General features: G+C 42.1%; 4 protein-coding genes across 4 annotated transcripts in view; 2 read left to right on the top strand and 2 right to left on the bottom strand.

Moving 5' to 3' along the window:
• The first annotated feature begins 170 nt into the window (after positions 1-170).
• Positions 171-6284, top strand: phyhd1 (phytanoyl-CoA dioxygenase domain containing 1). The gene is made up of 11 exons (XM_070850444.1): positions 171-287; positions 3288-3446; positions 3811-3886; positions 3961-4008; positions 4095-4150; positions 4235-4297; positions 4410-4431; positions 4524-4652; positions 4743-4859; positions 5022-5148; positions 5929-6284. The coding sequence occupies exons 1-11, from the start codon at positions 255-257 to the stop codon at positions 5975-5977; spliced, it is 879 nt and encodes a 292-aa protein (XP_070706545.1). The 5' UTR covers positions 171-254; the 3' UTR covers positions 5978-6284.
• Positions 6285-6390: 106 nt separating this feature from the next.
• On the bottom strand, positions 6391-10260 carry dolk (dolichol kinase). Its single transcript, XM_070850443.1, has 2 exons — positions 10254-10260; positions 6391-9764 (listed from the first exon to the last, which is right to left on the bottom strand). The coding sequence occupies exon 2, from the start codon at positions 9621-9623 to the stop codon at positions 8052-8054; it is 1572 nt and encodes a 523-aa protein (XP_070706544.1). The 5' UTR covers positions 9624-9764; positions 10254-10260; the 3' UTR covers positions 6391-8051.
• Positions 10261-11208: 948 nt separating this feature from the next.
• On the top strand, positions 11209-26316 carry nup188 (nucleoporin 188). Its single transcript, XM_070850441.1, has 43 exons — positions 11209-11239; positions 12221-12275; positions 12538-12611; positions 12699-12783; positions 12894-12974; positions 13273-13317; positions 13427-13519; positions 13641-13760; positions 13926-14137; positions 14719-14833; positions 15056-15256; positions 15789-15869; positions 15972-16064; positions 16165-16284; positions 16369-16495; positions 16686-16844; positions 17387-17513; positions 17640-17727; positions 17832-17908; positions 18002-18116; positions 18235-18355; positions 18448-18514; positions 18875-19000; positions 19157-19397; positions 19508-19714; positions 19818-19987; positions 20100-20169; positions 20259-20326; positions 20440-20635; positions 21249-21326; positions 21444-21529; positions 21652-21797; positions 21907-22088; positions 22596-22796; positions 22982-23074; positions 23206-23358; positions 23785-23922; positions 24029-24103; positions 24238-24453; positions 24631-24762; positions 24851-24924; positions 25065-25194; positions 25462-26316. Exons 1-43 carry the CDS (start codon positions 11214-11216, stop codon positions 25639-25641), a joined length of 5244 nt encoding a protein of 1747 aa, XP_070706542.1. The 5' UTR covers positions 11209-11213; the 3' UTR covers positions 25642-26316.
• cdk5rap2 (CDK5 regulatory subunit associated protein 2) overlaps positions 26296-27208 on the bottom strand; it is a 31776-nt gene continuing 30863 nt past the window's right edge. Inside the window, exon 51 of the mRNA XM_070850440.1 lies at positions 26296-26880. Within this exon, the coding sequence (XP_070706541.1) occupies positions 26738-26880 (143 nt within the window). The 3' untranslated portion in view covers positions 26296-26737. The remainder of the gene's footprint in view (positions 26881-27208) is intronic.

Here is a 27208-nt window from a genome sequence, read left to right as displayed (position 1 = left end):
ACGTTGTAATTCACTTGTGCTTATTTCTATGTTACAGCAGCGACATCTAGCGGCCACCCTCTGCTACTACAGCACAGTGTTGCAACGAAAGAGTTAAGGTCCAAAATCCTCTTACCCGTCTGCGATGTTACACTTTAATTGATTTAGACACGTCATGTGATCGGAAATCAGCTCCTGCAGGCTGGAGTAGGAGTTTTCCCGGATGGCATACACGGTACACGCTTCATGAGCTGGACTCCTTCGAGCAGAACACCATGGATTATATGACAGATCTTGATGTGCAAAAGGTGAGCGTTACATTGGAATAAAAGCCAAGGTAGTCAACCAGTAACCTGCACTTTATGCTTTAACTCCAAATGCACATTGATAATTAGACTAATCAAAAAGGTCTGTCTCACTATGTAGAACTGTGTAGAACCCTTTCTTCTACTACTGTATCATATTCCTGCGAGGTTTTACTGTTGAGATTCATTTCGTCTTTGTACAGTATTTGTGCACATCTCAGGCTCATTGCATAACATGCTGCAGCCACAAGTGGCCCATTAAAGGTCATTCACATGACCAAATGCTCGTCTATTCTTGCTGTGTGTAGATCTGCCCCAAAGAGGAAATTTGCACGAAGACATTGAAAAGAACTTGTTCATTCTCTCAGCCTAGTTTCTCCTGTTAGTGTAAATATAAGAAAAGAGACAACCGAGACATAAAGAGTGAAATCTAGAGACTCTTCCCTCTAGAAAACTCATAATCCTACTACTACTGATAATAATAAAAAGATGAAGCATCAGACAAAATAAAATTTGTAATGACACAGAAGTGTGAGTGCATATGGTGTGTACTTTGTACCTGTATTTGCGCTAAAGATCCCAATATGTTTATTGATTTCTTATGTTATACAAGCACATAGAAATATACAGCAACCATTCAACAGTTTAAGACCAGAAATATGTACATGTACACACACTTAACAAACACTGATATCATATAGAATCCAAATAAAGTTGAATATTTCCCTACATTATTTATGCTCCAAGTTTGGTTCCCAGAACTGAACAAAGTCTTCCACGAGTAAGTTAGTCCTTCCAGACCGATATAGTCCAGGAATCTTGCCTGTTTGTGTGAGATGGTGGTCAAACAATTCCAGCAAATCTGACTATTTTGAGTTTCAATCAATAGTTTTAGCCTTTTACTAAGCAAAAATGCCAAATGCTCCCTCGTTCTTGCCTCTCAGATTCGCTGTATTTCTTTGTTTTATGTGGTGGTAAATTGGAGTTTTGCACAGCTACTTACATGAAAACAAAAAGCATTTTGATAGCCTCACCATGAGCTTTGGAAATTGTGATATGCATTTTTTGCTATTTTCTCCAGTTTGAACGAACAATTTTACAGAACAATGGAGAAAATAATTGTTGTAATAGATGTAGCCTTTGTCTGAATAGGCAGGACACAAAAGTATTGGAACAGTGAGGCCAATTCCTTTATTTTTGCTGTAGACTGAAAACATTTGGGTTTGACATCAAAAGATGAATATGAGACAAGAGATCAACATTTCAGCTTTTATTTCCAGGTATTTACATCTGGATCTGATACACAACTTAGAAGTTAGCACCTTTTGTTTGAACCCACCCATTTTTCATGTGAGCAAAAGTATTGGAACATGTGACTGACAGGTGTGTTTTGTTGCCCTGGTGTGTCCTGTTACATTGATTATTCAAACAATGAATAGCGCTGAATGTCTACGTTCAGTTTCAGATTTAGGTTTTGCCTGTGCAGACTGCATTTATAGTTAGAGGCGTAACCAACAAGAAAACCAGAGAGCTGTCCGTGGGTGAAAAACAAGCAATTGTGAAGCTGAGAGAAGATGGAAAATCATCATCATCAGTCATTGCACAAACATTGGCCATAGCCAGTACAACCATTTGGAATGTCCTGAAGAAGAAAGAATCCACTGGTGTACTAAGTAACAGACATCGAACGGGTAGACCAAGGAAAACAGCAGCAGTTGATGACAGAAACATTGTGAGAGCTGTAAAGAAAGACCCTAAAACAACTGCTGGGGACATCAGCATCAACCTCCAGAGAGCAGGAGAGAAGGTGTCACAGTCTACTGTACGCAGAAGACTTCATGAACAAAAGTACAGAGGCCACACCAGAAGATGCAAACCACTCATTAGCAAGAAGAATAGGAAGGCCAGGCTGGAATTTGCCAAAAAGTCCAGAGACAAGCCTAAAAATTCTGGGACAAAGTTTTATGGACTGATGAGACAAAGATGAACCTTTACCAAAGTGATGGAAAGGCTAAAGTTTGGAGAAAGAGAGGATCTGCTCATGATCCCAAACATACAAGCTCCTCTGTGAAACACAGTGGAGGTAATGTCATGGCTTGGGCTGGCATGGCTTCTTCTGGGATGGGCTCATTCATCTTCATTGATGATGTAACACATGATGGCAGCAGCAAAATGAACTCAGAAGTCTACAGAGACATTTTGTCTGCCAATTTAAAGAAAGATGCAACCACAACTTCATGGTGCAGCAAGATAATGATTCAAAACACACTGCCAAAACAACAAAGGAGTTCATCAGGGGCAAGAAGTGGGAGGTTTTAGACTGGCCAAGTCAATCTCCAGACTTCAACCCTATAGAGCTGCATTTTACCTGCTAAAGAGCAGACTGAAGGGAGAAACCCCCCAAAACAAACCACAACTGAAAGAGGCTACGGTGAAAGCCTGGAAAAGCATCTCAAAAGCAGAATGCAAAAGTTTGGTGATGTCAATGGGTCACAGGCTTGATGCAGTTATTGCAAGCAAAGGATTTGCAACTAAATATTAAGTTTTTTCACGTTAATGTATTTTAAGTCTATCTGTTCCAATACTTTTGCTCGCCTAAAAATTTGGTGTTCCGTTACAAATAATGCTATCTTCTAAGTTGTGTATCAGATCCAGATGTAAATACCTGGAAATAAAAGCTGAAATGTTGATCTCTTGTCTCATATTCATCTTTTGATGTCAAACCCAAATGTTTTCAGTCTAGGGCAAAAATAAAGGAACTGGCCTCACTGTTCCAATACTTTTGGAGGGGGGTGTATATGTTGAAGTTTGAGTTTGACAGACGTGAAAGATCAGTGAGAGAGCCACCATTCTATCAAATGGAAATATTCTACATTGAGAATGCATGGTGTGTAAACCCTAGATTTGACTTCACAAAACAAAGAGTTTCATCATTGTGTGAAAAAGCCGAAATAATTGACTAATTGAATAATTGACTCCTCGATGATTCCTCTGTCCTAAAAGTACATGGAGGATGGATACGTGGTTCTGGACGGGCTGCTGACCCCCCAGGAGTGTGACGAGCTGAGGCAAAGGATGGCAGAGATAGCTGACCAGATGGACGTCCCGGAGCACTGCCGCACCACCTTCTCCACCTATCACGACGAGCAGCTCAAAACACAGGTGAGCTAAGGCACGGCACAGCTTCAGATGAGGCTTAAACAGCGTCACAGACTCACAGTTTCATCCCCCGATATTTCTCTCACATGCTTTCCATCATATTGCACTTAAAGATGCAGGTAAGGTTCCCACTTGTGCTCCTGAACTGCAGATAGTTGTGTGTGTGTGTGTGCCCCTCAGGATGACGATCATGCAGTCTGTAGGTAGGATATCCCTCCACTGATTCCCAACCCCAAGTGTTCTTCCTCTCAGGCTAATAGCAAACCCTTAAGTCAACAGTGCAGTGTCAGCGTGTGTGTTCCTCCCGTCTGTAACGCAGTCATTCCCTGCTGGATCAGGTGACTGATGTTAACCTTTTGACCTGCAGGGAAATGCCGACTATTTCATCACCAGTGGAGATAAGATCCGCTTTTTCTTTGAGAGAGGAGTTTTTGATGACAAAGGTGAGCTCTGCTGAAATGCTTTCAACTCTGTTCACTATTTTTTATATATATATCTGATTGGATTGGTCTTGCAGGGGAATTCATAGTACCAAAACAGCGGTCGCTAAATAAAGTCGGACATGGTAAGATTTTGTCATATTTTTCCCACTAAATAATGTGCAAAAGGCTTTCCAAAAGTCCAGAACTAATCCCAGTTTATGTCTTTTAGCACTACATGCCTATGAGCCATTGTACAAAAAAGTTACACATTCACCCAAAGTTCAGGTGAGTGAGCTGTTGACCAATATCAATCAGTGATGCACCGAGCCACAGAATAACCAACACTCACATTAAATCTTGTTCTTGCAGGGTATAGCAAAGAAGCTGGGGCTCGTAAGTCCTGTGGTGCTGCAAAGCATGTTCATTTTCAAGGTAAAGCATTCAAGTTTATGTACCTATTTTGAAATACCTTTTTAGTGTCAGGTGATGTTACAGTATAGGGGTAGTTCAGGATGAGATATCTTTTTTTTGCTCTCTATTTCAGCAACCAGGGATTGGCGGGGAAGGTAAGAAAGCTAAACTGATTAAGAGTCAATTAGAAAGACTAAATATTCCCTCGATGAAATATCCTTGTAGCTGATTTACGTCCATTTGTTAGTGACGCCACATCAAGACGCCACGTTTCTGTACACGGAGCCCCTGGGCAGAGTTATGGGGCTGTGGATCGCCCTGGAAGATGCCACTGTTAACAACGGCTGCCTGTGGTTTATCCCCGGGTCACACAACAGTAGGTAACACAGTAAACACCAGTGTATAATCACCATCCAGCCTATATTTAACTTCTCCATCATATTTTTTCATCTCCACCTTTCTCCAGGTGGTATTTCTCGGCGTATGGTGCGTACGCCAAAGGGCACCTTTCCCCTGACAGACTTCACCGGTCGAGAAAAGACCTACGATGACGAGAAGTTTGTCATTGCACCCGTTAAAAAAGGTAACTCCCTTGTGTTCCTAAATTTAAGTGGGGAACTGACAGCCGATGGAGGCTCACTTGACAATAAAAACAGCCTCAGTACTGTGTAGCACCAAATAAAGATGTGAGCGATGGTCACCTGCTGCACATTTCCCACCTATCCGTCCCTCGCTCTGTGGTCAGGTGGTGTGGTCCTGATCCATGGGGAGGTGGTGCATCGCAGTGCTGAAAACACCTCAGAGGACTCTCGCCACGTCTACACCTTCCACATCATGGACTCCCAGGACACCTGCTGGAGCCCTGAAAACTGGTGAGAGATTATCAGAGCCATGTGGCTTCATGGTGTACTCTTTCTTTTAATGTTAATGAGCAGATGGCTGTCAGTCAGTACAAGGGGGATGAATAAAATGAAGTCCTGAGTCATCAAAGTGACACTATAGTTGAAAAAAGAAATAAGACGATCTTCATTCACAATCTTACATTATGAAATGTTATGTTCATCCGTAACGAGGCAGTTCAATGGTTTTATCACAAAAGTCGAGGAAGTGCTTTCCACTCTTGGTCCCATTTTATTTGCTCTCAGGTCACTGAGTGATCATGTCTTTGTCATGTGTCAGGTGTTCTTAGTGACTTGGGAAGGAAGAATTCAATGTGTCACTAATCTGTCATTTCTATGGTTAGTGGCAGTTCAACAAAAGTAAAGTAAAACACGAGTGCAGAACTTTAGCATCCAAATTAACACAAGTAAGATGATGTAATCTCTGTGTGGCCCACAGTTGTGGGAAATGCTGAATGCTGAAATGCACTTTTAACAGTAGAAGGAGCACATGCAGGAAAAAAGTCCTCCAAATGTCTGTTATAGAACAATATATATGTACAAAGTTAGCTCCTGTTGGCTAACATTAGTCATCATAAGTTAATGGTCATACCAGACTAAGTACGGCTGTGGCACCCTCTGTTGAATTGATCAAAAGTCTATTTTATTTCTTATGCATTCAACTTTAAATTAGGGGTACATGTTGCTTTAATTTAATAACAGTCTCACTAAGATTTAAGTTTTAAATGTTTTCCATGTCTTTGTTACTTAAAGGCTGCAGCCCACTGAGGAGCTCCCTTTCCCGCCTCTCTACACCCAATGAATGTTTTTGGTGCTGCAGTCAAGATCCTTAATGTCCTCAACAAGGACCAACACGTATGAATTGTTTTTAACTGCAGAAAATGTGCTGAAAAATTCTTATAGCTTGTTTTGTATCCTTGTTGTGACACCATCTGCGTCTCCAACTCCAACAGCACAGTCAATAATGGAGTAATAGTGACTAATATTTCTCATGAACGTATCAGTGTTTTGATAGATGGGGAAAATTAATTTGTATAAACTTTCCACGGACACTATACCATACAACTGATATTTAGATATACTTTTATTCAGCATCTCCTCATCAACATTGTCACCAGCCAGCATTATTCTTTTTCTAGTTTTCTTTTTAATTTGTGTCAAAATGAGACTCAGATTCCTATTTTTACAGACAACAGTAAGCATTTCTGTTTTCAAGTGTGTTCATTTTAAGATGCAACTTAAATGATAAAATCAACAAAAAAAAAAAATGTATGTGTGAGTGATTCTTAACCACAACATCCAAACCTGTCATGTTAAATTCTAAAAACAAACAGGGACAATCGGACCAAAGGGTTAATGTTCAGGTTGTCAAACTGCGTTCAAACATGTCCTGCTCGTGGATTCTCAAATGAGTAATAAACAAATGGACTAAACAGGAGACATATCAAGTTTATCTTCTCTGATGCACTCAACATGCAATATTACATTTTCAAAAATGTAAGGATGGTGGCAAAAACAACACACTAGTGGGATCATGCTAATAAATTGTTACAACATAAAAAAATAAATTAAAAAAAAAACACCAAGAGGACTCTTACAGATGAACATAAACCAAAGACTGTTAATTAATTCATGCTGAAAACAAGTTTCAGGTTATAAACTGTAACATCCTCATCCGATAATGATGAGAAGAAACCTGATTACAGTTGAGGATCTTCCTAAAAAGCAAATATTCAATAATAAATATAGCTAAATTGTTGCAAAAATAAAAGGGGAGGGCTTATGTCCATCATCTAAGCCCAAAGCATATGTACAGACTCCAAAAATATGCAGTGTTTGAAGGCTCAGTATCACAAGGAAATGTATATATTAAGTTTACCTGTAAGGGGTCCCATCAAACCTCATAAATATTAAGCAAAGTCAATTAACCAAACAAAATAAATACTGTAGGATACCTGTGTACAGTACTGAACTTCACATTAGTGTCATGCAGGAGCATAGTGAGTTTTTACAATAGTGAAGTATAAATCAGCCCTTATAGAGAAGAGTTGAGAAGGGCCGTCATGCTTTCATCTACAATAGTAGGTTATGTGTGATAGAAAATATACTTCTTAAGGCAAATATTTTTAGCAGTAAGTACGTCATATTGCCATCGGGGAGGTTAAATAATCGAATAACAAAATCATTGATCAAGAAAAAGACATATCAATAAGCTAACTTTAAATAATGTTCTTCAAAGGCAATACAAAAGGCATCTATCCGTTTGGATGAAGATAGGAAAACCTTCTCACTGATGATTAAAATGTGCCATTTAGCAGCATCTGTACTGTCCAGAATCATGTAAGTGTTTAAAGGACATTTTTCCACTTTGCTAAACTATCTCCTGTTGCATAATTCAGGAGTTGTTTTGTCAGCGGTTGAGTACCTCGCAGTCCCGACAGTGGCGTGCAACGAAACCATACACCACCGCTGCCACTTCTCACTCAGCTCAAAGAATATTTCGCAACTCTTATTCCCATTCCTTTGTAACGTATACTAAAACGTCTCATTCCTCAAGCAACTGATACTGAAATGACTTGTGATCTGACGGCAGCAGACTCTAATGTCATGCTAACATGTCTGCTGCTGCATAAGGAGTAGATTTTTTTTTTTCTTTTGCCGCTTGATGAAGCCATCAGCTTTTAAGAATTCCATTCTTGTGCTAGAAAAATGGCTCCCACTTATGACAAAGTCCACTGATTCCTAAAGGGATTACTTGTACTATAATTTTTTTCATATTTCTTACATGTTTCCACGAATTTTACCATTCTTTCCTCCCCCTGAAAGAGCTGAGGAGAGCAAGAGGGAATCTGTTTTTGTCTGTGCCATCTGTCCAATCAAAGCAACAGCAGGATGAAGAGGTAGAGTGGGAGTAGGAGGTTATCTATTTGGGAGGTGTAGGCTTCCAGCATGGCCACCAGAGTGACAGAGCCGACAATCCAAGAGTAGGAGGAGTTCAGATTGATGCTCCCATCAAAGATGAGAAACATGGCCACGGCGATGATCTGGGCAAACACAGATGTAGCAGTCCCCTCCATGGTTTTCTTAGTGCCCGGCCAGCGAATCTCCCCCATGGTGCTGCCAAACACAGATGCCACAGTGTCTCCGACCCCTACAGCCAGCACACCTGCATAAGGCACCAGGCCGCCTGCACCAGGAAGTATCCCCTTAGGGGCGCAGGGCCCAGGGAACAGCCATATGGGCAGAGACATGCCCAGCAGCAGGTAGATGTGGGTCAGGATGAGAGGTCCAGAATCCCGCTCATCCAGGAACAAGGTGAGCACCTGCCTGAGTAGCTGACCCAGCGGCCTGATCCGAAAGTAACGTACATACTCCAGGAACAAGAAAACTGCCAAGCAACCCACAGACGCCACGTGGAGCAGCTGTCTGTCGTAGATCAGCCCTGGAACATATGTGGCTACTACAATCAGATGGAAGTACTTCCTGACAACCGTTGAGGCCTGGTGCTTCTTGGACCCCGACTGGCGCTGGTAGTTCTGGTGTAACACAACACAAGTGGCCACAACAGCCAGAAACACCCAGTACCCCAGCAGACAGAGTCTCTGGTCATTTAATGTCACAAAGTCCAACAGCCACATGATGGGGTGCCGGCCGATGAACAGGGAGAGCCACGGCATGAGGATTCCCAGACCCAGAACGGCCGTCATCATGTGAAAGAAAAGCGACGACACCCAGGTTTCAGACTCCATGAAACAGAAAAGCAGGGCAAAGAAAACACCCAGCAACAGTGAGCCCACCACTATGACCGGCAGGAAATAGCTCACTGGATCACCTTTGACCTCTGCCAGGTTCAGGGAGCGCTTGATGAGCTGGTTGACGATGAAACTGATTCCACCGACGATGAGGAGCGCCTCTCCAGGTGTGAAGCAGCGCGGCAGCAGGTAGAGCACAATCAGGCTGAGATAAACGAAGATCAAGAGCACCTCCAAGACCTCGATGACCTCGGACACCGTCAGCGTCTGTTTTGTTGTGTAGAGAATTGCACTGCCAGCCATGCCTGCGATCACACATGTGTTGGTGGGTACGGGTCTCGTGATGCCCAGCGCGATCAGGGAGAGAAACAGGGCCAGCATCATGCCCGTGATGGTGATCACCATGGAGAAGCGCTCAAAGTAGACATTCCCTGAGGCAGAGCACTTTTCTCTCAGCGCCAGGCCCAGTAAAGGCATCACCATGGAGGCCGGGACGATGCCGCTGTTTGCCGCAGGACGGAACTGAAACACGGCGCCCCCCGACTTGAGCAGACGGTCCCATTTGTGCTGAACGTAGAAAGCCTGGATGAAGAGGGCTATGCTGGCCCAGGAGTGCTGGTTCCACACCGCCATGTGGACGCACAGCACCACAGCCAAAACTACAGCTGACTCCACATACACTGCATTGATCTGCATGGCTGCAGGGGTGGAGGCTCGCAGGGAGGGAGGAGGTTTGATCTGAACAGATGGTCTGCAACAATAAAGGCCTTTTTCTGTCAGTTCCTCTCTCTGGCACACTTCATCATTTGGCAGGCATGTGTCGCTTGCTAGAGGTGTCTGGGAAAAAAAAGGGGAGAAATGAAATCAGTGAGGTTAACATTCAAAAGGAAACACCACAAAATAGAATAATGATCTAGTAGCTGTGAGCCTACTGTGTTTAAGTCCATGAGTCATCTTGGCTTATTCTACAGTGAACCTTGCTCATGCTTTATCTGTCGTGAACTATGGCCACACTACTTCTACGTTGCCTGGAACCTTCTGTTCCTGTGGGGGTTGGAGGTTGAACTGCATTTCTACTGAATCAGCTGTCGTGGTTGTGTTAACACATGGCCACCACATCTGTCGGGTACGGTGGAAAGTCGTTGCGGGGGCCAGCTCACTCTTACCAAAGGTGAAAGACGCAAGCCAAGGATGCTGCAACCTCGGACAGCATCAAGCTAACGGCAAAATACAGCTGACTGCACCGAGTTAGCTTAACGCCACAAAGCACAACACTGCAGGCGGAGCGGAAATAAAAGCCAGGCTGACAAAGACAGGCGTACGTACCACATAAGTGCAGTGTTGTCTGGACTGAGTCGCGTTGTGATATGAATCGGTGCCGTCTTTTTATGACCGATTCTGTTCCTTTGTCAGCTGTCCCTTCTCTCACACCCAGTTGGAGGGGGCCATATTTGACAGCCGGATCACGTGGTACAACCACGGCTCAGAACGGCACATCCGGGAACTTCAGTTTGCGACAAGTCCCCGCCCCTTTCTGGGGGAAATCAACCCAGAATCACTTTAAGCTTTTATGTGAAATAGTCCAAAACAACACTAATAGAAAACCACGATTTAAATTACGTTATAAATGACATGAAGACATCATGTGAGGTGAATATACATCAACTCTGCTTGACATGTGAAGCCCAAGATACACGGAAAAGATTAATTTGATCCACTTTATAAAGAACACAGGTCCAACCACAAGCTATTCTGTAACAGGCCATGAATTATTATGCAATTCTTAGCTGCCTTAATTCTACAAAGAAGATGGTCGCTCACAGGCTCTCTGCTACTGTCCCTTGCATGTTCCATGGTTGACAGCATCCGTGCTAGTGACATTAGTCTTCAGCTGTCAATATTAAATTGATGCAAGTAAAATTGGTTTGGCTTTACGTCCCTTAAAGATGCCAAGCTGGTTCAGGGGCAAGAAACAAGTGACTCTTTCCAGGCACTGGCAGATGAGCAGCGCAGCGATAACACGCAAGCATATAGTGTTAGCATGCATTTATCTATTAAAAAAAAAAAAAATCTTATAGTACTGTGTCTTTATAAAGGCATATACTGTTAAAGTGTTTAAAACATTTAAACTAAATTACAGGTAGTCCTAAGGCATAATCATTCCCCCCAGAAGATGGCAGCAGCTTTATTAAAAAGAAAAACACGGCGGCATCAACGAAGAAGAAAGTGCCCAATGACGCTGATGACGATGCAGCACCAACTACCAATCACATGGCAGGAACGAAGATGGCGGAATCGGAGATGATTGTCAGGTAGGCAGATGGCAACAAACTTTAGCTAACGTCTACATTGTGCTATAGTTTTTAAAAGTATTTATCAGCGAGTAAACGTTTTTACGCAGCGTGTCTATTGAATGAGTCCTATTAGCAGTCACATTTATATTTCACAGGGTGTCTTTTGAGCTGTTAGCACCACGCTAACTTAGCTTAGCAAGTGTTAGCAATGTAACATTTGAATGGCTTTTCAACAGTAGCGCGGTGTGCCAGCCGCATGTCAACAACAGAACTCTGTGAAGTTGCCTCGTAAACTATACATTAACTCTGGAGCACCTTTTCTAATTAACTAGATTTAACTGCCCATGTTTCTAGACAAGTAGCCCCTTAATTAGCTCCAGTAACCCACTGTGGTTGGTCATGGAGATGGAGAAGGGGCTCACGCAAGTGTTTGAGCACGGAGAGGACAATAAGTTAGATTCCTATGAATGAAAAATATTTCCCATTGCAAGCTGATAGTAAAGCAACTAATCTGTATTTAATATAAGGGAAATGTAATGAAGGTGTTGCATGTTTAAAATGCATTAATGAGTGTCACAATCCACGAGTTACAAAGTGCACGGCTACATATCAGTCAGCTTTATGAAGGGCTTCAGCGCATTTTCCTACATGTATTCATCTGAATTTTCCATTAGAGTAGATCTAGTGACACCTACACTCAACTGTGTCAGTGTTTGCAAAAACTGTACCACAGCTGGTAAATGGGGTGGACAGCACTGAAAAAACTTTCTCACGGTACAGGTAATGTATCACAACAATGGTATATTCAGTGTACTGTGATGCATTTTCTTTAAGTTCAGATGAAAATACTCAAAAAGATATTGAAAGAAAAGCCACCACAGTTTAAATGGTATGGAAATATCTTTGATGGTTGACAACCCACAATCTGCCCATTAGATCGAGCTGCACTTTCACCTGCAGATGAACTGATGCATTTTCCTGTGTAATGTGTATTAGTAGAAGCTGTCGAGAATTATGGACCATACTGCTGGGAAGGTCTGCATTACGAGAGCCGGTATGTCCTCTTGCCACATATCTTTATGTCCCATTACCTGCATGAGTGTGTTGCTACGCCAGGAGTGTGGGGGTTGAATATGGTCCCATTCGTTCTTTGATTCTCACATGTGTAATTGGTAGAATAATCTTCGTTTGGGAGAGTTTGGCTGTACCAAAATCACAGAAATATTATACTAAAGAAGCAACTTAATTTTTTGTCCACTCACAGCATACTGTTGTTTAGATTCTTCTTCTTATTATGAAATGTTTGGCATGCACAGGCTCAGATAGAGGCAGAGCTAGACAGACACTGGGACAGATTGCATCAAGGACTCAACTATTACAAGCCCCCCAGGTATTTCACAGTTACTTTGATCCTTAAATCAAATACACCATTATTTATAACAACTGGGAGAATAATTGTCTGCATCACTTGTTCTAGCTCATCCTCTGCTGGGAAAGTGAAGGAGAACAAAGATGTTGCACAACCATTGAAGGATTTTGGTCTGAGGATCAGCAAACTATTGGTAAGAGCTAAAAATGTTTGATTTATGTTAAATGCGTGGTCCGCTGCCTTCATTTGGCAGTGCATTTCCTAATGATTTAATAATGATTTAAGGCTTTGATAATGTAACAGGGTCTTGATGAGCAGCAGAGTGTGCAGCTTCTACAGTGCTACCTACAGGAGGACTACAGAGGCACCCGTGATTCCTTAAAGGTGTCTGTCTCCCCGTACATATTTTTAGCTGTGTTGGAATGTGTTTCTGAAATCTTGCCACACTTGTTTGCAGCATAAAAAATATTACCTGCCATACATAGTTTTAATGGAAGAATTTTACCGTTTATAAATGTTTCACCCAGTTTTAGGTTTTCAGTGATATTGTTGGTTGTATGTGGGATTTAGTAATGCAATCACTTGGGATTAAGGTCACTATTTTTAATGACAGAAGAGCTCTTTGTAAGAAAAAATGTTATGAAAGGTATCCAGATGGTGGCTAACAGTGTTTTCCAAACAGGTTGTTCTCAAGGATGAGCGGCAGAGCCAAGCACTGCTGCTGAAGGTCAGTGCAGAGATCTGCAGCCATTCACACTTGCTGTATAGTTACACTTTCACATATTTCCATATTTAATTCAATAAATACAACTATGTGTGTGTGTGTGTATTCACAGATCGCTGACTATTACTACGATGAGCGCATGTGTCTGCTCAGATGTGTCCTGCTCTTGCTGACATACTTTCAGGATGAGCGACATCCCTATAGGGTGAGGAGCAGCAGTCACATCAGGAAATATAAAGAAAAGTTTAATATGTGCATTTCTCTCTGAAAATGGGTTTACTTGTTGCCTCTGTAAGATAACTCTGGGCGTGTTTGTTTTTGTCCAGGCTGAGTATGCTAACTGTGTCAATAAACTGGAGAAGGACCTGGTGAGCAACTACCAGTCTCAGTTTGAGAAGCTCTTCAAAGCAGAAGCACCAACATGGGAAACTCACGGGAACCTCATGGTGATAATTTGATTCATATTTGGCACAACTGTACTGTACTAACCTAGATCTAATGTATAATCATATATTGTGCACTTTTTTTCTGTTTGACTGAAAGCTCAAAACAGATGGTGACATTTGTCCAACAAAAGATATAAAATGTTGTTTTTGTTTTTTCTTTTTAAGACCGAGAGGCAAGTATCACTGTGGTTCCTGCAATGTCTGAGAGAACAGTCTCTACTGCTGGAGATCATCTTTCTGTACTACGCCTACTTTGAGATGAGCCCGTCTGACCTGCTGGGCTTCACCAAAATGTTCAAAGAGGAAGGCTTTGGTTTGCGGCAAACCAACAGACATTTAGTAGACAAGAGCATGGATGCACTGGTTGACCGCATAGGGTAAGAGCACCTCATTGTGTTTTTGTATGTGCCTTTCATATGTTTAAAGTGAGCTGTCCTCCAGGAAGTGCAACTGACAGACCATTATAAGGATAGAACCTCCAGCACATACCAGAAATGTCTAGCTTGTCTTTATTTATCATTTAAGTCGCATATAATTACAAATCTGTGAGTTAAAGATGAAGTTTGTATTGTGGCTCACAGAGCAAACTCAGATTTGTAATTCTGTATGACTGAAGTGAAGATGAAGATGTTGATTCATTTAACCATAGGGAAATGGTTTTCTTTTTATGCTGATGTGTGTTTCTTAAATGAAAGTATAATAATTAAAACTTTTTGATCTCACAAATTTGTTGTTAAAGAATCATGATCAAGATAATCACTGAACAGGACAATCACAATTGGAAGTTAAACACATCTTTGACATTTCTATGCTGCAATGTTTTGTTATGTATTGGTCTGACATATACACTGATACAATAAATCTGCAATAAGCATGTTTCTGCTGAAGTGTCTAGTTCATTGCTTAATATTTAATTTCTTGTGGAGTCTTACATGGCTTGAATGTTTCTCTCCTGCAGATATTTGAGCTCTCTCATCCTGGTTGAGGGAATGGATATAGACTTCCTGCACAAGTGTGCCCTGGAAGACAGTACAGAGCAGCATCAGTTCACCAGTGCTCCTGATGTCATCAAGGTTTGACTCAAATCTTTAAATTCAACAGACATAGATATGCAACCGTAGAGCACTAATGCTCAACCACACAAATGATGATCCCAGCTTTTCTGGGAAAACGTCAATTCTATTTTAGTCTAGCATCCATTCATCCAAAATTGACCTTAGACTGAGAGAACTGATTTTAAGTACCTGTAATAAACTATACAAACATCTCATAATCTCTTCCTCTGTTTCTTCCAGGAGATGGATCAACTGCTGCTGACATTTGGTGACATTCCACATCACGGGCCGGTGCTTCTGGCGTGGGTCCTGCTGAGGCACACTCTGCGACCAGACGAGTCCAGCCCCATCATCAGGAGGATAGGCAACACTGCCCTGCAGCTGGGGGTGTTTAAGTACCTTTCAACCATGCTGAAAGGCCTCGGTGTCTCTGGGAACAATGTAAGAGAGCATAGATGCACACTTGGGTCGGGTGAAATTTAAAGTTCATGAGAAGGTGCTTCTTTGCTGCTCCCATCTCAATAGAAATACATCAAGTTAAGGAAGTAATAAGTCATTTCACAAGGTCTTAATCCACGTTCTCAGCGTGCTTCTCTACCAGGCAGTTAGATTTAATCACATGTGGTCTCAGACCTAAATCATTCTCTAATGAGATGGCTAGAATGAAAACGACGACCAGGCAGCAGGGAAAGAAGATTTATAGTCAGAATCTGAGCTTAATCAGACTACATCATGCCCCTCGAGCTGTGGTTTGCATCTGCAGTGAATCCAGACATTGAAGTGAAGACAGTGAACTGGGAAAATAGACTTTCATTCTTAATTTCAACAGCCTAGCAAAACCATCACATTTTATGCATGAAAAACTCACATCTTTTCCTGATAAATTATGAGACAGCAACATAAACATCGACATACCAATAGATGCCAATGTCTGCTCTCACATTAAAGTTTGTTCGTCACTCTTTCTCTCCAGTGCACAGCAAGCACAGCAAAGATGTGTATCTACGGCCTCCTCTCATTTGTGATCACATCGTTTGAAGAGGAAAGCTTACAGGTATACATCCAGATTTTAAATGTATATATGTTAAACATTCCTCACTCATATTTACATTTTTAACCAGTGTTGGTAACTTGCCTTATCATGTCATGTTGACAGACTGACGGTGTGGCGACACAATGCTCCCACCTGATCGATGCTGCCTGTGAGGTCCTCTCTGCTCCCAGTCTGGCTGAAGTGTTTTGGGAAATGGTGAGAAAAAATGAAGAGAAGGTTGTTTGGATAGAACTGGATAAAAATAACAAACGTCAGCTTTTGATAACTTGTCCGATTTGTCAAATTTTTAATCCAGAAACCAAACATGGGATTGGGAATGATCCTGGACAGTGCAGTTGGGATGTTCCCTCATAAAATCGGACCACTGTTACAGCTTCTCACTGCACTCCTGTCAAACAAGTCAACTGTGAAAAAGGTAGATTTTGCACTTTCATAGAGGTGTAGGCACAGCTTTGCTGTATGTTAATGGTTTAATATATTTTTGACCTCTATGTAACAGGTGTACAACTTTTTGGATAAGATGTCCTTCTACACGCAAGTTTACAAACATAAACCCAACGATATAATCTCCAAGGATGATGAGACACTGTGGAGGAGACAAACACGAAAACTCCTCTACCCTCTCGGTTAGTTTTTTCTGATTGTTGTTGTAAATTCTATAAATCTTCATTCAAATCTCAGTGTGCCGAAGAATGTCAGAGGGTCTGGTGAATTTTTAATGCATATTTGTGTTATGCATAATGATAGAAGATTTAAGATTTTTTTTGTGGTATCTTTTTTTTATATACCGCTACAACATTTCATCTCAACCTTCAGGCACAGGGCAGACCAACCTGTGGATGCCACAGGGAGTGCTGGGCCAGGTGATGATTGGAGGCGACCAGGGGTATGTGGTTCGCTGGGACTACTCCTACAGCTCCTGGACTCTCTTCACCTGTGAGGTGGAGATGCTGCTCCATGTTGTTTCAACTGCAGGTACACAAGTGGCCTCTCATACTTACTCAAGCTTGTTAAATCCTTTTAAAAGATAAGGCTGTTAGTAATCCATATTTGTGTTATTGTTAACAATTCTCATGAAAAGACCCAACCATAGAGCTCATGGCACAGAGAACTAACCTCTATCAGACATCGTATATACAAACAATGTTTGTCAACCGGATCAATTAATTGTCTGGTCAGTTATTTGTTTTTGGAGCTTATTTACACAGTATCTGCAGTATTTTTATTATTTATTTAGGAAGTTAATAACTTATTGGCATGCATTCAATCAGTTGTAATTTATCTGTTTATGAAATAAGAAAAATGATCGTCACAATTGACAGCCAGAGTCCAAAGCTATACCATCAAACTGCAGAACCACTTCTGCTTAGACCATGAAGTATTCATTTCATAATGACAAAAAATGAAATGTTTACTGTATCCAGGAAATTATTATTTTTTTTATTATATCAGCTAATTACTTTATTGTTTCAGTGTAATTAACTTGTCTGTCATTCTCTCCCTTTTCTCGTGCCTAGACGTTCTAGCCCACTGTGCACGTGTGAAGCCCATCCTGGATCTGGTCCATAAGATCATAAGCACAGACTGGACTGTGTCAGACTGTCTGTTGCCTCTCACTTCACGCATCTACATGTTGCTGCAGAGGTAAACTATCCTTACAGAGACATTTATCAAACTCTTTGATGTGTTTGGTTTTTTTGTGCTCCCTATATGAAACGGTGAAACCAAGAATGAATTTGTCTTGACATTTGTGTGTTTACCGTCCTTTAGGTTAACATCAGTCATCAACCCTCCAGTGGACGTGATCGCCTCCTGTGTGAACTGCCTCTCCGTACTGGCTGCAAGGATGCCTGGGAAGGTGAGTACGCTGGGTACTTCCAGTGGGAACACGAAGTAAAATTAAGGATTTAAAGTCATTGTTCTTAAACCCTCATCACACACCTCATCTGATGTTTACTTCAGGTGTGGTCCAGTCTGCACCACACAGGTTTCCTCCCCTTTGCCTCCAACCCTTTGACCAGCATGGCTCAGTGTGTAAGGTAAAGAAAAAAAGCTGCCTATTATTTCATTCACCTGGAAAATACCTGACTTATTTTTGGGGGAAGTAAAAAGGTTTTTTGTTTTTTTTCTAGTGCTGAAGGGATGAAGGCAGGTAACTATGGCAACCTGCTGGTCCAGATTGAGCAGCCCAGGGGGGACTATGCTGTGACCATCGCTTTCCTTCGTCTCATTACAACCCTGGTCAAGGTAACAGTTTTTTCTGCTGACCAACATCCTGTAGTCACAGCTGAACCGTAAAATAAATCTCCCGCTGCTATGAAGTATATCACGTGTTTCTTTTTCACTTCCTGTTGCCTAATGTCAGGGTCAACTTGGCAGCACTCAGAACAAAGGCCTGATCCCCTGTGTGCTGCTGGTGTTAAAGGAGATGCTGCCCACATACCATAAGTGGCGTTACAACACCTATGGAGTCAGGGAGAGGATCGGTAAGAATACATGTCTGAAGCAACAGTGGTCACATTTCTTTCTTCCAGTCTGGAAAATGGAAGCAAAAGCTGAACACTTTATTTTGCTGCAGGCTGTCTTATTCTGGAGCTGATCCATGCCATTCTCAATCTGAGCCCAGAGGGAGAAGACCAGGCCAGGTGAGGATTAGTCTGTTGAGATTTTAACTTTGTTACCTGCTCATTCTCCTGTAACTTCAGTCAGGAGAACATTTAAGTCGTACAAACAGCCTGGGAGGAATAATAATTCTAAGCATACCTATTCCTGCAATTTAAAAGCGGTAATTTAGTTAATTTTAATTTTCATTATTTTCTGTTTGTTTTTTGTTTTTGACCAAATGACTAATTGATAATAAAAAGGATTGTTGGTTGCCGCCCAGATCTATCAGATACGTTTTAATTCTTCATTGTAAAAATGAATGTGTTTTCATGTTTGGAAATAAATTGACAGACATTTGTTGTTGTTGCTGATTTACTCTGCTCTTATCTTCCGTGATGCAGCACTCCCACCCTGCAGTCTCTGTGCATCTACAGCCTGGCAAACACTGAGGCTGGACAGGCCGTCGTCAATATCATGGGTGTTGGAGTAGACACCATTGATATGGTCCTGGCTGCACAGCCAAGCAGGTGAACAGATAGTGCTCATGCCTTGTCTTCCTTATTATGTTTTCATATAAGCCCAAACCTTTCTGATGTAGACTCATTCTAAATAAAGGTCTTATGTCTTCTGTTGTTTGGAAATTCAGTAGTTGTATTTTCTTCCCTTTCTTCCATGACGCCCAGCTGCGGCTCGGAGGGTCCCGGTCAGATCCTGATCCAGACTGTCAAACTGGCTTTCTCTGTCACCAACAACGTCATCCGTCTGAAGCCACCGTCTGATGTCGTGTCCCCTCTGGAGCAGGCGCTGACGCAACATGGTGGCCATGGCAACAATCTCATAGTCGTCTTGGCCAAGTATATTTACCACAAACATGACCCAGCGCTGCCTCGCTTGGCAATCCAGCTGCTCAAAAGGCTCGCCACAGTAAGGACCTCCACTATATGTGAATAGTATGTGCAATTGTACACGATGCGTTTGTTTGTCTTCCTCCAGCAAATGTTGTTGTTGATGTTCAATTTCTATATTGTCCCAAGGTGGCACCCATGTCAGTCTACGCCTGCCTTGGCAATGACGCAGCAGCTATCAGGGACGCATTCCTCACTCGGCTGCAGAGCAAGACGGAAGACATGAGGATCAAGGTCATGATTCTTGAATTCCTCACTGTTGCTGTGGAAACCCAGCCCGGGCTTATTGAACTTTTCCTCAATCTGGAAGTCAAAGACGGAAACGAGGGGTCCAAGGTACGAAGTGTGGGGATATGTGTAGCAATTAAAAGTTTTCACTTTTAGTAGTGTGGTATCTGGGCTGGATTTAAAATATCTCTGGGTACTTTTGTTTTTATAGGATTTTCTGCTTGGTGAGTGGAGCTGTCTTCATGTCGTTTTGGACCTGATTGACTCCAAACAGCAGGGGAAATATTGGTGTCCCCCACTGCTCCACCGAGCAGCCCTGGCCTTCCTCCTTGCCCTCTGGCAGGATCGCAGAGATAGTGCCATCTCTGTCTTACGTAAAAAGTAAACGCGTTATCTTACACATAATTGTAACTTTGACACCTGCAAAAATATTTTGAAAGACTGAATAACGGAGTATGATGATTCATTTTGCTGCTTTCTTTTTTTATAACAGAGAAAGATTTTGGGAAAATTTGACAACACCTCTCTTTGGAACCCTCACCCCACCTTCAGATACCACAGAGGTATTTAGCCCTTTTTTTCAGTGCTATAATGATTACATGAGCAATTGGATGTCAAGTATGCCAACTCAAGAATGATATTCTGCCCTCAGCCTTGTGTTCTGGAGACCTGTGCTTTTGTCATGAAAATCATCGGCCTTGAGATCTACTATGTTGTCAGGTAATTTTAGAATCCCTAAGATGATGAAACTGTTCCCATATTTATCACTTACAATTACAGATGATGTGTCAAACCTTACTTAACTATTGGTTATTGTGTCTTTGTTGTTGCAGTGGTTCCTTGGAGCAGTCTCTGAAGGACGGACTTCAAAAGTTTTCCAATGCACGACGTTACGAGTACTGGTCCCAGTATGTCAAGTCTCTAGTGTGCCACGTGGTGGAGATGGAGGAGGAAGGCATCTGTTACTTGACTGAGACCCAGATGTTGATCTCTGCGTGGCGGATGCTGCTAATTCTGTCCACAAGCCATGTATGTTACAGAAAACACAATCATTGATAAGGTGTTTTAAGTGTTGATGCACGGGCCGGAGTATAACCTGATCAGGACCAGTTCTTCAAATCAAAAGTGTTTATAGTTGTGCCAAATGGCTAAACATGAAGGGAGGGAAAGGCTGATGATCAGAGAGAAGTGGGAGATGAGATATTGTTTAAATAATGATAATTTTCAGCCAGTCTCTCCTGGAAGACATTCATAATGCTGCATTCAGTTATTCACATTAAAGGTGACAGAAATATTTGTGTCAGGAGTGAAAACAGACAGCAGGAGAAGTACACACTCCTGGCTCCTCTCTCACCTCCGATCATGGGGTGAAGTGAGTGGGAATGTTGGACTGGTCACATTCAGACAATTGCCGAAAATGTAAATCTCACCTCTGAAGCTCGTTAATACATTAATCTTATTTGTTCAATCTGTATAAAAACGGTTGCTTCATTTTCTTACAAGTATATACTTAAATGTCCAGCTACCTATACTTGATGGTGTGTCCTGAGCCTTTCAGCAGCCCGACACATTCACTCATGTTATTGCTCAAAACCACATGAAAATGTGATTCACTGATTATTGCTGCGTTTCATGTTTTCAGTCCGATGTGATGCAGGTAACAGAGGATTCGACCAAACTGAAGCTTTTCATGGACGTGCTGGACGGGACCAAAGCTGCTGTAAGTTGTCGTGGCAAAGCATGATTTTCTGTCATTTGTCTTCTCACTTTACTTCTATTGCACTGCTCTTCCTTTATATTGCTGTTTCGCTCTCTAACTTTTTCTTTCCTTTTTCAGCTGACCACACCCACGTCCGTGCCTTGTCTTCGCCTCGGATCCATGATGGCCACTCTACTACTCATCCTCCTCAAACAGTGGAAAAGGTGTATATTCATTTGACAGAGAGTTTCTAAGTTTCCTAGATGTTGTACTCAACAGTTTACACTTGACATATCCTAACTCCTTTATTGCTAATAAACTGTGACTGCTCTCTTCCCGTGTCCAGTGTGGTAGCAACAGCTCCTGACATCCTGTCTCCACTCTCCCTGATCCTGGAGAGTGTCCTGCAAGCTGACCAGCAGATGATGGAGAGGACCAAAGCCAAAATCTTCTCTGCGCTTATCTCTGTGCTGCAGATTCAGGGACTTAACGGTAAGAGACGTGTGTCCCCTCTTGTCTGTGTTTGAATTGAACCTTGCAGTAGTGCCTCGGTCAATTGTTTTGTTGATTTTTTTTTTTTTTTTTTTTTTTTGTCAACTAGGTGGCGATATTTCCCAGCTGCCGCAGCTCCTGCTGTCTGTGTGTGAGACGGTGAAAGATGAGGCCCTGGCACTCATTGACAGCACTCGTCACATGAGCCAGACGGGAGACGGGGCGGGGGAGGACGAGGACAGTATGGAGACGGATTGTCCCCGCGGCCCACAGAAGGATCAAAGAGACGGGGTGAGCCGAGGAGGAATGATGCACACCACGGTTTTGTTAGGAGATGGTTTTTCTGACACTTTGCGAAAAGCTGGTCCCAACCTTCTCCCTCCAGAGGAAGTCAGTTTGACATTCAGTGTTCCAATAATTTTTGGAATACCGAATACAGTTTTCAACATTTAGCTTCAATTTTACCAGCTGTCAAATATTTTTGGGGTTATTTAATGGTTTTAGATTGTATTGATATTTTTGCTTAAAACGTTACTAAATAAATACTAAAAATATTTGTACTTGCTTGTGGGCAGTGGAAACAAGCTGTGAACACAATTGATCTTTGTTGATAAGGCACACTTGTACCAACCCCTGAGGGAAATATCTGGCTCTTTAATTGCTAATTTCCCCTTTAACATTATCACATTGTTACTTGGTTGCTGTAACAGTGGCAAAAAGATAGACGTCTATGTAACATCCTAGAGTGTGCAGAGTAGCAATGTAAAACATAAAGTTTTTTCACGGTCTTTTTATCAGGTGTGTGTGCTAGCGCTGCACTTAGCGAAGGAGCTTTGTCGCACCGATGAGGATGGTGAACACTGGGTGTTGGTGATGAGGAAGATTCCCGTCCTCCCCTCGGTCCTCAGCGCCGTTGAGCTCAGCCTGCGATCCAAACACAACCTCTACTTCACTGAGGCTGCACTTCACCTGCTGCTCACACTGGCCCGGACTCCTCAGGTACTCACACAAACACACTTTTCTGCTTTGAAATTTAAAGGACGAGGCTGGTGTTTTTCTATGTTTTGTTTTTTTTTTCTTGCTGCCAGTAAATACTGCAACACAGACAATACTTGTTTGTAGGATCAAGTTATCGTCTTAGGAGGCTTTAAATGTCACATTTTTAAGTGTCTTTTATCCACCAGGGGGCAGCAGCTGTTGCAGGAGCAGGAGTCATCCAGACTATCTGCCTTCCTCTCCTGTGTGTCTATGAGGGGTCTTCAAATGGAGCGTCACAGGTAATAAAAATTACCTTATAGTTATATCGACCCCTTTACAGACACATTTTTCTTCGTAAGTCTTCTTAATGACACAGACGAAACAATGTGTTAATATGAGATGATAACACAGTATATTCATGTCTGAGCAGAGTTTCTCCAGAAAGTCCCAGGACTCCGCCTGCTGGCCGGGCGTCTACCGCCTCTGCATGTCTCTAATGGAGAGTCTGCTCAAGACTCTCCGCTACAACTTCATCAATGAAGCCCTGGACTTTGTCGGAGTTCATCAGGAACGCATACTACAGGTATGACTGTAATGACATGAAAGGTGTCTCATGTCATTAGCTTCAGCTTCATTTGATGACTTTTATGCACTTATTGTGATTTTTTACTTTTATCCACGTGGTTGAATGCACATATTGTAAGTAGCTTTGGATAAAAGCATCAACTAAATTAATGTAATGCATGAATGAATCCATGAATCCTAAATCCCATATACAGGTTGAATTAAAACCACTTATTTTGTCCAACCAACAGTCCAATTACACAAAGGTATTCAGTTTAATATCTCTATGATTGAAAACGACACTTTGCTACTACACTATGCTGATATAAGTTTATGCTTGTAAAGTTCACCTGCATTCACAACAGTATTCTGTTACTGTAGGTGTTGTTTCCTTGTTGACAATGATGTCACTAATCTCCATGTTTGCCTTTTCTCTCCTGCTCAGTGTCTAAATGCAGTGCGGACAGTGCAGAGCCTGGCATGTTTGGACGAGGCGGATCACACGGTCGGTTTTCTGCTGCAGCTCTCCAGCTTCTGCAAGGAGTGGCAGTTTCACCTGCCCAAACTGCTCAGAGATATACAGGCACGTCTGGAGCGGAGCTGCACGTCAGCAAAGGGAACACCACAGCTCCTCTGGTGCAGTCACACTTTACTGTTCACTTATCAAGCTTTTTTTCTCCTCTGTGCAGGTAAACCTGTGTTATCTGTGCCAGACCTGCACGTATCTGCTTCACAGCAAGAAGATGCTCCATCACTACCTCCAGGTCAGAAACCAGGAAATCTGCCTTCCTTTGATTAGAAATGGAATGATGCTGCAATGCCTGTCCCTTTTATTCTGTATTATAACCAATGTATTCAAATAGTTACCAGCTTCATGTGACTCTTGTATTCACTTCAGGCTAAAAACGGTGAGGCGTTGCCCCCTGGTCCCCTTCCCAGGGCACAGCGAACCCCCCAAACCCCATCTAAAGAGGCAGCAGGTGGAGGGGAGAGAAAGGAAGCAGAGCAGAAGGCCCTGCTAGCTGTGCAGTGCAGTCTTCTGAAGATCCTCAGCAAAACCCTGGCAACTCTGCAGCACTTCACTCCAGACTGCTGCCAGATACTCCTGGACCAGGTCAGCCAGCTTATTCGGCTCTAATAAGCTCCAACATTAGTCTGCTCATTTAGTTTTATTTTTTTGTATCATATTTCTATCAGAAGAAACTGTGCTACTGTGTTGACATTTATGCAAAGATGTGAACACAGACACATAAGAGAATAAAACTGATTAGTGTCTCTGCCTGTGTGTCAGAGTATGGACTTGGCAGAGTATCGAACCCTGTTTGTACTGAGCTTCACAACGCCGGCGTTTGACCCCGACGTGGCTCCGTCTTTTGGAACGCTGCTGGCCACCATCAACGTGGCTCTGAGCATGTTGAGCGAGGTAGCCGTATGTTCAACATTATCATGATTAACCACAGATACATTCAGCCCACTGATCCCTGACTGGTTTTTGTGCCGTTTATTCACAGATGGAGAAAAAGAAAGAGCCAGTTTCTTTGAGCATAGTCTCACTGGCCTCATCAGAGGAGATCCAAGCTCTGAAGTGAGTAAATCTGCTAAATAATGTGACTTTATGATGTGATTTAAGAGCGCCACTGAGAAACAAGTGTTTCCCAAAATTATTTGCGTCTTTTATTCTTTGTTTTGCTGTAGAACATTACACTAATTGTCTTTGTCCGTCAGGTCACTGCTGATGTTCACCATGGAGAACTGTTTCTACGTGCTGATCTCTCAGGCTGTTCGGTGTCTCAAAGATCCCTCCATCCTCCCTCGTGACAAACAGAGGCTCAAACAGGAGCTCAGCTCTGAACTGGTGAGTCATCACATCCTGCTCATCCAGTCTTTGTTTGGAGTCTTCTGCGTGCTTTTAAAGGATTTCTCTGATGTTTTACATTTTTATTGTCAACTTGATCCTACTAACATGTGTTGACTTTATAAAGCGCAGAGCCATATAAGGCTCCAGCACAGCCAGAGCACAGAAAGATGGACGGTTTTGGTTTTGTGGTATTTAAGAATTGACATCCAGTATACTAACAGCACATTATCTAACCTCTTGATTTTCTCTTTTCTTCACCTGCAGAGCACTCTCCTCTCGAGTCTCTCCCGCCACTTCCGCAGGGGCTCTCCGTCGTCTCCGGCCAGCGGAATCCTCCCCTCCACCCAATCCAAACCATCCACTCCAGGCTCCAAGGCAAGCCATGAAGGTCAGGAGCCGTTCATCCAGCTCGTTCAGGCCTTTGTCAGACTTGTGCAGAGATAGATGAACATTTCCAGCAGGAGAAACACAAGGAGTTACTTTTTTTTTTTTTTTTTAAACTAAGCCAACATGTGTTTGTACCTCCAGTAGTGCAATCAGAAAAAAAACTTTCTGGTGTTAAACCTCATTTTTAGTGTACAGTTACTGCAGTAGTTCAGATAGCACAAATGTGTGACCTGGAGTGAGTGTGTTTATTCTAAGTGATGTTTGGAGCCATAATCTGCTGAACATTTCATTTTGCCAAAACTGCTGTTATAACTAAATTTGACATGACCACAACCAAAGTGTTTACTTTAAAAGGCCAATGAGAAACTGCCTGATTATCCAAACGAACGTGTATTATGAAGAGTAGAGATCTTGGTGCTACAAAACATCAGTCCACTGACTGTGCTTCATCTTTCCAAGGCCTAGTTTTATAGGTCACTGATAATACGCAATGACCAGACACATTTCAAGTGCTACTTAAAAAAATTAGACCTTTCAAGTGTAATCCTCTCATGTACAATGACTAAATGTAGAAGAAAAGCTTACTCTACTTTTTCTAATTCTCTTCATTTTCTCTGATCCGAACTTCGCTATTTTCGTATCTGCTTATCCATGTACACATTTTGAAGTGGCCGCCAAGATTTGTACTTAAACATAAATATATATGCTAATAAAGGAACTTTTGTATCACAATTGGGTTTAACTAAAACGTTTTTCTTTACTGCATTTGCACATAATTCCTTGAACACACGGTACCCCTGAACCATCCTATACATGAACTGACCGATGAAAACAAAAGGTAAAAACAATAAGTCAGTAATAAAATACATTTTCATGTTCTTATATGCATCATATAAAAAAGAATGAAGGAAAATATTTAAATCGCAGGAATTACTATTTACAAAGCCATTTTCTCTTTTAAAGAAAAACGTTTACAGCTTCAGTACCTAAAATAAAACTGTAAGCAGGTCATGTGCAATTATAGTACATAAAGGCTTTGATGTCTAAAGAGTAAGGTGACAGTTATACAGCAGGACAGAAAGGCAGGATAAGGCCTGAAGAACATTAGGTAGCTACGTCATCAAAAGCAGCGTCAGGCGTTGAATTGGCAGATTTAGTAGCTGCAGTGTAAAGAGGCGTCACTGTTGTGACCCTCTGAGGATCCAGAGTCTCTGCCTCCAGTCCGTCCGGACTCGGGGACGTTAATCTGCTCGGGCTGCTCTGTAGCGTCCTCTACTGGCCATTGACTGGGACCTCCTGAGATAGAAAACACAAGTTGACAACATAATGAAATGTCAGCCTGAACGTAGGCAGGAAAAAAACAGTCACTTTACATCTTCGGCCTTAAACATGCAGGGTAAAATCCAGTTGGTGCCAAAGGTATGAAAAAAAAGTAACCAAATACTGAGGGTCATTTTACAGCTGTCTGCAGACACATGCATCCGACATCATGTATAAAAGGAATAGTTTGACATTTTGAGAAATCTGCTTCTTTGCTTTTCAGAGAGAAGACTGATACCACTTATATTTCTGTCCAGTCCGAAGTTGGTGATTTGGCATACAAACTGAAAACGAAGGGAAACTG

This window comes from Pempheris klunzingeri, chromosome 19 (assembly GCF_042242105.1).
Source record: "Pempheris klunzingeri isolate RE-2024b chromosome 19, fPemKlu1.hap1, whole genome shotgun sequence".
NCBI classification, from domain to species: Eukaryota; Metazoa; Chordata; class Actinopteri; order Acropomatiformes; family Pempheridae; genus Pempheris; species Pempheris klunzingeri.
The sequence above is the reverse complement of the archived record's forward strand: the minus strand, read 5'-3'. Positions and strand labels throughout refer to the sequence as shown.